The sequence below is a fragment of the Hakea prostrata genome, chromosome 6 (genome assembly GCF_041222555.1).
Source record: "Hakea prostrata isolate BN-2017 chromosome 6, UWA_Hpros_2, whole genome shotgun sequence".
Classification (NCBI taxonomy): domain Eukaryota; kingdom Viridiplantae; phylum Streptophyta; class Magnoliopsida; order Proteales; family Proteaceae; genus Hakea; species Hakea prostrata.
This window is the reverse complement of record NC_142605.1, coordinates 37625878-37636629: the sequence shown is the minus strand read 5'-3', so window position 1 is coordinate 37636629 and position 10752 is coordinate 37625878. Positions and strand designations below refer to the sequence as shown.

Below are 10752 nucleotides of genomic sequence, written 5' to 3'. Positions count from 1 at the left end.
TAATATGGAATATATCTCAGTCCAAGAACTTATTCATCCTTGCTTGATCTGGGGTGAAATCGGGCAAAGATTGATTGGATCTTTGCAAATCATATTTCGAGCCTAGCACGGTAGCACCCATCGACGCAAGTCTTTGACCACCCCAAAAAAATTATAAATAAAAACCAAACCATATTAACTCTTACAGAATGTTAGGAAGCGTGCAAAAAGCACAACAAAAATATGTAATACAAACGAAATATTAAATAAAAGACAAGTTAGATTGAGCTCTACTATTTCTTAATCTTGCGGGATTTTGCTTGGCACTGCTCCAAGCAGGTAGGCACAATTCCTCCTTTCAAGCAGTGAGGGAGGGGGGGGGGGGGGGGAGGGGGGGGGGGGGGGGGGGGGGGGGGGGGGGGGGGCACGGTCAAGTTCTCAAGTGCCTTGGCCAACGGGGTTAACTCAGGATTAAACCTCAGATTTTTTATTTGAATTGAACCCAGATGGTTCGGTTTGTTTGAAATAAAAACGGTTTGTTTTCATTTAAGTGGGTATTTAGTGCACATGTTCATAATGGACGGTAGAAATTTAATCTAACACCCAACTTCAAATCTTGACCGTTCACTGCTTCGAGCAGTGCCACGTAGGCACTGCTCCCAAGCAAAATCTGATCTTGTGCACCCATGGCGTACTCCGTAGATGCATCATACTGCAAATATAGCGATCCAAGATTCAACGTCTAACCTCAAATTCAAACTTCATCTTTTTTTTTTTGGGGAAAAATTCAAACTTCATCTTTGAAGTTTAAAATTTTTAGTTATTATATTTGCTAATTAAATATGGTGGCATAATAGTAGATGCACTATGCCTACAAGTAATGGAACTTCATCAGCAAGCTTCTCACATTCTGAGTTTTATCCTACAAACAAGCATAAATTCACACCAATTTGAACCCACCACCACCAGGGGGGGAAGCATTGGCATTATTATATTAATAACAAGTAGAAACCCTAGCTAGACTTATTGTTAAAAAACCATTGAATTTGCTTCGTTCTTTCTATGAGAAGAGCCTTAAATAAGTGCTGACAAACTAGGGGATTAATTAGATATATGGTTTTATTCCCATCTCTGACTGCATGATCTCCTCAAAAGCTTTCATCTCTGGAGGAAGCAAACCCAGTGTTAGGATCTTGTTCTTACTATCTTTTTTCTGGGCATGGACAAGTACTATTTCCCTCTGCGGACAAGCATTTCCAATTTGTTGGAGACTCCCCCAACCAAAATCAATACCAGAGGAAAGGAATCCAGTCCATTGGTTGCCTACAAATGCTCCATCCTGTAGTAGGGTTCTTCTTATTGCTTCCATGTTGTCCTTCATCATTTGAATGTACTCCAAATAGCTATTAGGTGCAGATCGAATGTGGTCCAACTTAAGTGCCCTGTTGATCAAATCGACTGCAAAGGATAGTGGGTTTTCATATAATTCTCCTGCACTGCATTCACAATTTGTCAACAAAATGGCATTTCCGAAGTAGCGTTTTGGAAAAAATTGACCCATTCGGTGCCGTCCATCAACAGCGATTTGAAGCTTTGATGGCTTAGAAGGCTCCATTTTAAGGGCCTTGGACCTTGCACGCCATACAAATGCCATGATCAATACAAAATCTGTAGCGATCTTTATGGTTCCATCCTCCATCGCAATTTTCCTCAGTTGCATCAGTTTTCCGACATCAAAAGCAAAGGATTTGAATACAGAATTCTCATCTTGACGTAAAATGGGAATTAGCGTTGAGTCATTTCGGCTCATTGTAGAAATATTGTCGTCGTGATTATATTCAATTTTAAAGGGTTGTCTTGGCTTCAATGGAGATCTATCTAATGATGGAAAAAGAGTTGAGCAGGAGCCTCTTGCAATTTCAGCCCATGATTCCATAAATTCCATAAATGAGGTTCCATCACTCATGCAATGGTTGACTGCTAATCCAATAACGAAACCTCCACAATGGAACCTCGTCACCTAAATGACATGCAATTAACTACATCTTAGAATGGCTTATTTATAGCTCTTCACATAAGGTCATTAGCATCATATCTGATGTTAGATTGTTACTTACTTCTGCCTTGATTCCATGTGGAACCTCAACACGTATATATATATATATATATATACATATATATCTAAATGAAAGTAAATAATTAGTCCATAGATTACCTGTACTGTAAGCAATGGCATATCAAGAAGGTTTTTTGATTCACTGCAAACATGAACAAGCTGTCTGTTTGCTGCGAGATTAGGGACTGTAAAATCACCCAAATCACGAAGATCACAATTCGCGACTGCTTCAACAAATGATACACCTTTTCCTGTGCAATGCACCATGAATTTCCCATCTGGGTTCTGTACAAGGCTCCCTGCAAATGGATAGAAATGAACCAGAGCTTTAGCCAAAGCTTGTTTGATTATTTCACAGGGGTTCTCTGTCCTCTGCGTCCCATCCATCTGGAAGGGAAATAAGACATGAATAGGACCCATAAGAAACTCATCTATAGGAGACAAATAATAAAGCCCATCATAAGTCTCCATTGTTGGACGAACAACATCAGGCTTAGACTTCGTTGTTTTAAGTGCTTCTACTACTCCAGTTCCATGTGAACCTTCCATTGTTGAGTGTGCCCTCCAACCTGCACATATATAGGAGCTTTGTATGAGCTAACTTTGGTGGCTTAATCTATCAATTTTAGTAGTTATTTGCACGAGTAAAGGTCTGCATTACCTTTGTATCTGGACGAATGGCTAATGGTGACTAGAGTCGGCACTGTCACACCATCATACAATCGGGGTGAAGGGCTCTCGAAAGCCTTTGAAGAGACGAAACTAGTTGAGACAAGTCGAGTAACTATGGTTCCCACCATTGTTTTCTTTAGGTGATCTCCTAGCCTCAGAGAAGAGCAAGCCAACGATGGAGAAAGAAAAGTCTCATGGTGTTCCAACACATTACCAAGAGAAAATTTATAAATACATCTAACTAGCAGAGGCTATACAGAGGTCTGCTGTTCGCTAGAGTTGAGAACTAGACGGGTAGAAGTTGTGCTCCCCTCATACCTCACATTTATCCTGACAGTTGGGGGTGGGGAACCACCTCGATCTGGGTTCAACTGTTAGGCACGTCATGGCAAATAAATGCATAAACAGGGATACGGGTGGCCTAGCAATAATATGGGATGCATGTTAGCCTCTCATGGCAAATAAATGCATAAACCGGAATACGGGTGGCCTAGCAATAATAAGGGATGCATGTTAGCCTCTCATGGCATTTAGACAGAGATATGGGTGGCCTAACCAAACCAATAATATGGGATGTTAGGTACGAGTGTTTGTTAGGGATCCTAGGCAGATGCGGACCTAAGTGTTGGAGCCGCTTGGTTGCACCAAAATGCTACTAGTGCTCCTCTTAGTCGTTGAGGGTAGAGGATATTACTATCTTGACTCAGTGAGGTGGGGCGCGCAGTGGTTGTAGACAAGGGAAGGGTGGTGGTTGTCAGCAATGACGGGATTTTTGGCGAGGTGTAGAAAGAAGATGGGTGAAAGGAGAATCCCTTCACCTACCAAGGGGTTAGGTACACAGTGAGTGAGAGGGACATTTTGATTGTTTACATGAGTGAAGGGTATTTATGTCTTAACACATGAAAACTTGATAGTTAGGGTTAAAAAAACTAATTTAGGATTTTTTGTAATATTTTCACCAGATTGGACAAACAAGAGATCAGGCCCAACTTAAGTGGGCAAAATGTTTCTTTTGGCCAAAGGAGTCCGGTCATTAGTGCTGGAACAAGCGGAATCGTTTTTGAACAGGTGGGAACCGGGTTCCCACCCCCTACTATTCCTTGTAATTTTTATCTAGGATTAATGCTAAATGTGACTCTGTTCATTATCCAAGGGCCAGAATTAAAACACAATCTAACAGATCCCTAAAATTAAGCCTCAAGAAAAGTGGAGAGACAAATTGGGTTGAATTTGATGGATTTATTAAATTCAGTTCCTAATTGTGTTCTAATTCCTAAATATAAGATTGCTATTTACTACCGCACTTGAAGATAACTTCAATACCTTCGCAGAAGATAGATCTATCGTCATAAAAATGTTGGGAGAGACAAATGATCAAGATGAAAGACATCTGACACTGGAGCCAATAATGGCAAATAATCGACACAGCGGTTCGTTTCATGCACGCACCATGTGGGAGATAATATAAGAACTAAAATTCACTCACAACCCCTGAATATTTTTCAAAACACCCAACGGATACCAAGGAGGTTCAAGAACACCTAGGATCAGCTGCACCACATGCATGGAGTCAGTTTAAACATGAAAACACTAAGCACCACACCTCTATTAAGCCTTGCTCAACCCACACTTGACCCCAAAAAGCTCTCACAAAGAAGAACAGTCGGTGATGAGGTCCCACTTGCAACTGTGAAGAAAATATGCCCTCTAGTAGGTGAAGGATTTATTATCTCTTCTGATTCTATGTATGCCAGTGCAGCTAGAGCTTTTGCAGCAACAAGTGAGACTGCTGCGTCATTGATGTTCATGTGACCAAGCCACTTAAGAGGGTTCTCAATGAGTCCATTTCTATGGATGCGATAGCGATGACTGAGGGAAGTTGTAAGCAAATTATCATGGGGTCAGTCAAGCTGATATGAACCGTTTGAACTTTCTTATCATAGAAGAGTACGAAAAGCACGGGGGCTATTTATAATTATAGTCTTATAGACGATGGATGAGAAGCGTTTACTGGTTTCTTTTTACTATCGGGGAAAATTGAAAATTGCTTCAGTGCTGCATAATTAATGCGCAGTACCTGCAACAAACAGTTGAGATTAACTTTGACTCTTCGCAGCACAGTATTGCACATTAATTACGTTTGTTTCTTGATGGAAAAGTAAAATGCATGAAAGTCAGTTAGTGGGTTCAGCGGAATGGATTTTGCTTGGGAGCAGTGCTTACGTGGCACTGCTCCAAGCAGTGAACGGTCAGATTTCAATTTGAAGCTTGAATTAGATTTTTAGCCATTGATTATCAGCCTGTGCAACAAAATTATTTTAAGTGGCTGTGATTCGGTTTAAGTGGTTTTAAGTTGGACCGTAAGGTCGGTTCATTCCAAACCAAACGAATCATATGCTTCTAAGTGCCTTGAGCATGGTCCTTTTCAGTTTTTGGTGGCGATCAACCGGATCAAGCTGTTTTGCCGGATCACACCTCCCCTGCGGTTGCGCCACCTCCTCTGGTTTGTCCTGTTCTCCGTTCTTAATTTCAACCATGGGATCATTACGTCTCTCTGTTGGGTATGTTCTGAGATCGATTGATTTTGAAAGCAGGAGGAGATGCATATGCTAGTGAACTGCTCCAGCTACCATATAGCGCTGCAACTCCCACCGGGAGCTAAATCGATTAGATGTGCAATATGCCAAGCAATCACCCACATCACCGACCCTTGAAGCCTTGCTCCGCCTCCCAACCCGTATAATTACTATTCTACTCCGCCGGTACAGCCACCATCACTCTCTCCCTATAACCACACGCCTCCTGGTCCTCCGCCGTCGCCTCACAGCCGCAAGAGGGCAGTTATATGTTGCATATCATATCGAAACACCAGGCACGAGCTCAAAGGATGCATTAATGATGCCAAGTGATGCGTCACCTCCTTATCAATATATTCAATTTCCCTGAACCCTCCATCATTATGCTCAATGGTACGATTATTTCTCATCTGGGTTCTTCTGTTGTGTTGATTGGCTTGTGTTTCCTTACATTTAAATGAGCTTTTGGTTCTTCTCGTCTTTAATTGCTCCACCATGGCTGAATCGGAAATTCTAATCTTTTGGAATGTTTTGGGTCATCTATGATAATTAATAGTTTAAACCCCAAGTGAAAGAGAGGGTTGAAATTAGGAACAGCCAGAGGACAAACCAGAGGAGGCTGCGCAACTGCAGGGGAGGTGTGTTCCAGCAAAACAACTTGATCCAATTGATCGCCACCAACAACAAAACGACCATGTTCAAGGAACAACGTTTTGAAACTCGAAAACTTCTAGTGGTGACTCTGCAATGTTTCAGATATAAGAATTGAGAAATGGTGTCGCAAAATCCCAATCGAAACTTTAACCATTTGATAAATGGTTTCTGTTCAGTTGACGGTATGGTAGAGAAGCATATAATTCGTTTGGTTCGAAATAAACCGACCCTACGGTCCGAGTTAAATCCAGTTAAATCGAGTCATAGTCACTTAAAATAACTTATGTTGCACATGCTGATAATCAAAGGTGGAGATCTAATCCAAACTTTAAATTGAAATCTGACCGCTCACTGCTTGGAGCAGTGCCACGTAGGCATTCCTCCCAAGCAAAATCCCAGCGGGATTGCCGTCATCTGCAAGAAGTTGCTGTGGGCGAAAATGGAAAGTTACTTTTCTTTTAAATATATTAAACAGAAAAATAATATATAATAAATACGGGATTTTTTCAGATGGAAGTAATCTATTATCCCATTCAAGTATTCCTAAGTATACCCCGATCTTTCTACCCAAAAAAAACAGAAAAAGAAAAAGTAAAGTATATGTATACCCCGATTTAAAAAAATAAAGTATATGAAACATTTGAAACAAATATGACACAATTTTGGGAAAGATCCCCTAAAACTATTTTTTTTTTTTAGTAAAATACCCTAGAACTGATTGAAGTTGTTTAATATTCATCTCTTTCCATTACTATAACCAATTGAATCCAATTTAACACAAATCTTGGAGGGTAGAAAAAGAATATACATTATTTTTTATGAAGGAATAAGAATAGACCTTATCAAACTAACCTAATATTTATTATTTTTTTTGATACTGGTGTTTTTTTTAATGCTGGAAATAAAATGATGTATGCAAGGGTCAAACTCAATGTCTCTCCACTGATAAATATGAATCTTTACCACTCAACCAATCCTGCATTGGCAAAATGTTTACTTATTGCCAATGCAAGATTGGTAGAGTGGTAGAGATCCATACTTCTTAGCTTAGAAGTCGTGGCTTCGATTCTTCCTTTTTAAAAAAAAAAAAAAAACTAATGTTTACTTAATTTTCCTCCAACCTTTGAAGAAGACATTGCAAAGTAGAAGTTCCAAGACATACTGTACCAAAAAATAATTTTAAAAAAATAGTTTCCAAATATATAACATCCCCAAATATAGGTTTATTCTCAAATTGAGAAGTCATAAATTCTAAAAGTCATGTATAAACAATAGAGGGAATGTGGGGCTACACACGCATCATAAATCATTAATCCAGGAAACAAAAAAATAAAATAAAAGAAAGACTATAATAAAAAAAACTAGGTTTACCCATCTTCTTTTTCTTTGAAGAAAAAGACTCTTATGTGTCCATGAAGTGGGTGAATTTCGTGCTAGAACCATTCGTACATGTAGAGTTTGATGGTATTTTTCTTATGCTGTCTTAACTCAATAAATTTTGCTAAGAGATTGAGTCGATACCTTGACCTTAAGTTGTAATTGTATCAATCCTGTTGGTATACATATACTTATTGTCTCATCCAAACTTTATTTGGTTCAAATGGATAACTTCTAGCATAGCATGGTGATTAGAGAGTGTCTACTATGTTGCATTGCTTAAGGTTATGATTCCTTTGATCTTGTGTTTGATTGCCTCTCCCTCATAAAGGCTATAAACATCTAAGTAGACATCCCTATGCTGTTGTGAATTGTGATTGAGGATATTATTCATGACTCGCCTTGCAGTGTCTCGTGCCTCTGGAATGATCGATGCAGTGGTTGGGCATCCTTAGACGAAATAATGGTCTCTCAGTATTGCTTAGGCAGTCTCCGTATGGAATAGAACTAACTAACCTATTTCCATACCTTGATTACCGAGGTCACTAACTCGGATATTTTCCCATTGGTTGCTACCGAATGAAAAGTTGATTATCTCCAACCCAAAAAAATAGCATATGATATTTTAACACTTTCTTGCATACATATCATTTGATTACATGTGCTAATAAATTTGCATAGATTTTTTCGTTATTTTTCATTTCATTTTTTCTTGCATATATGATATATGTTTATAATGAATAAAATGCCATGCTTTATAGGTTATGGGGAAAAAATACGTTATTGGAAGAACCCAACTGAAAAAGTAATTGGAGTGACAACGAGACATAGATAAACCTTGGTTATCGCGGAAAACATACAGGAATCATTGTCTAGATAGATTCTATTTTAATGGCTGATAAGTGCAAATGTATGTTAAAATTGATGGTGTTTAGTTCAAATAATCTTATACAAACACTTCAGGCCATTACAGTCACAACACTCTCCCATATGCGTAGAGGGCACGTATAATAGGTTCCAACAATTCTTGGAGATCATAGATGCACAAACATGAACAAATAAGAAAACACAAGTAAAATAGATACGAGGAATTTAACTTGGTTCGACAAAATCCTACTACTACCCTATTTAAAGAAGTTCCACTATTTATAGGAAACCTAAAATCACTTTCACCCTCACAAAATACTATCCCTTTGTTTGCTTCGGGATGGGTTCTCCTAATCTCTTACATGGGTTGATTTATTAGGTTTTCACATAGAGATTATTTATAAGAAAACCTAAAATCATAATCTCAATATAATTACAATTTTAACGATACTAATAATTGACCCAAACCCTGTTTCAAGTTTCAATTACAAATATAACCCAATTATAATTATACAGACCAACCAAAATACAAGACATCAAAACCTATAAAACCCAATTATAATTAAACAGGCCTACCAAATATAAGACATCCAAACCTATAAAACTAAATTATAATTATACGGACTCACAAAATACAAGACATCCAAACCCAAAAAGTTCTATTTACGTTTGATTTCCATATTCTTCGTCTTTTTTCTTCAACTTAATGCTTATAAATCTCAAATCTGAATTTCCTGTATTGATGAGTTCTACTAATTCATTTTCCTTTCCCTTGTATTTTTTTCCCTTGTATTTTTTCCTCTTCTATTTAATTAAACCAGAACCCTTATGAGCTTCAGTTTGAGCCGTTTGCTCAAAACTAAATATTTTATTTCATTGGTTTCCTTCAATATCTCAATTTTTTCCCTTTAATTTTCATCCTCTTTTTCTATAAACATCACGAGAGAAAAAACTGAAAATTAGGTTGCTGAATAACAACTACGAGTTTTAATTATTTACAAAAAACTATCACGTTAACAATGTTTATGAATCGACGGTTCATGAAAAATGCATGATTTTTTTACCAAATAAATCATAATTTGAAAAACTAAAAATTTTCACTTAAAATAGATGACATTTTATCATGGAATGCTAAATGGAAAATAAAAAAATAAGAAAAACACGGAAGTGGATTTGGATTCCTACTTTGCCAGATCAGCATGCAATGGGAGAACAATATTAGAACAACTGAATAAGAAATTTTTTTCCATTTTTCATCCTTCTCCATGGAAGGAAGGATCCACTACTACACACATACAAACAAAAAAAAAAACCAATTTTTGGCGGCGCCAAATAGGCATTTTCCCGACAATTTACAAGAATTGTCGGGAAATAAAATATTCAACCACATCGCCAAATAAAACATTTATCCCAATCGTTTCTTATAAATCGTCGCCAAATATTAGGATAGGGCGACACTTATTTAAAAATGTAGGGAAATCATTAAACCGTCGCCTAAAAATCCAAAATAGCATATTCACCGACTTTAGTAAACCTGTCGCCATATCTTATATTCACTGACGATTTACAAAAACCGTCACCAAATATTAGAATCGGGCGACACTCATTTATAACCCCGATATAAGAAGTTAGCGTCTTAGCTAGGCGCCGGCAGGCCCAACTAGTCCATAATATCCCTATAAACCTTCGCAACCTTATTGTCCCCTATGACGATATCATCGCGTAGAAGAGCATAATTGCGAAAAGTCCGTATGTAGGGAAATAACTATTTTCGGCAACGGTTTATAAGAAACCATCGCCAAAAATGCCTAAATCCACACCCTCACTTTCATTCTCCCGCTTCTGCTTTGATTTCCCTCTGCTCACGCTTGCTCTGCTTTCCCTTTGCTCATGCTCTCTCTGCTTCCCCTCTTGCTCACGCTCCCTCCTCACGATCTTGTTGGGTTTGTGTGTCTTGTATTCTATGGGTCCATATAATTATGATTTTGGTTGTATTTGTAATTGAAACAGGGTTTGGGTAAATTACTAATACTGGGATAAAATTGTAATTACATTGGGATTAGGATTTTAGGTTTTCTTATAAATAATCTGATAACCTATAGGCATCAATCTTTGTAGGAGATTGGGGAACTCATCCTGAGGATAACGATGCAGACAAGCAAAGGGTAGTACTTTGTGGGTGTGAGAATGGTGTGTGGTTTCCTGAAAATAGTGGAACTCTTTTTTATCTCTGGTGGTGGACGTAAGCATGGTTTTGCCAAACCACGTTAAATTTCCCTTGTGTGATTTGCTTGTGTTATTTTATGTTCGCATTGATCAACAGCTTTTCTCTTTGCCTTCTTTTCGTGCTATTTGTGTTTGTTGCCTAAATCCTAAATTCTAACTATACATAAAAGCAAAGGTTTCAAACTATTATTTGTTTTCCCTTCGAGACCTAGAACTAGCAATTTCAATTCAGACAAGTCTATTCTTTTCTTTCATTTTTGCTTCAACACCTCCTACCGAAAAACC

The 10752-nt window shown here is 38.1% G+C and overlaps 1 protein-coding gene across 1 annotated transcript; it reads right to left on the bottom strand.

Moving 5' to 3' along the window:
• Positions 1–887: 887 nt before the first annotated feature.
• Positions 888–3036, bottom strand: LOC149013876 (omega-hydroxypalmitate O-feruloyl transferase-like). Its single transcript, XM_089159713.1, has 3 exons — positions 2757–3036; positions 2195–2664; positions 888–1999 (listed from the first exon to the last, which is right to left on the bottom strand). Exons 1-3 carry the CDS (start codon positions 2893–2895, stop codon positions 1085–1087), a joined length of 1524 nt encoding a protein of 507 aa, XP_089015839.1. The 5' UTR covers positions 2896–3036; the 3' UTR covers positions 888–1084.
• Between the last annotated feature and the right edge of the window lie 7716 nt (positions 3037–10752).

Bases quoted from the DNA above. Each gene is read 5' to 3' on its own strand.
- LOC149013876 (XM_089159713.1), bottom strand. From the start codon at position 2,895: ATGGTGGGAACCATAGTTACTCGACTTGTCTCAACTAGTTTCGTCTCT. The intron at 2,665-2,756 runs GTAATGCAGACC...ATATATGTGCAG, and splicing joins CCATTCGTCCAGATACAAAG to GTTGGAGGGCACACTCAACA. The intron at 2,000-2,194 runs GTAATCTATGGA...CATGTCATTTAG, and splicing joins TGCCATTGCTTACAGTACAG to GTGACGAGGTTCCATTGTGG.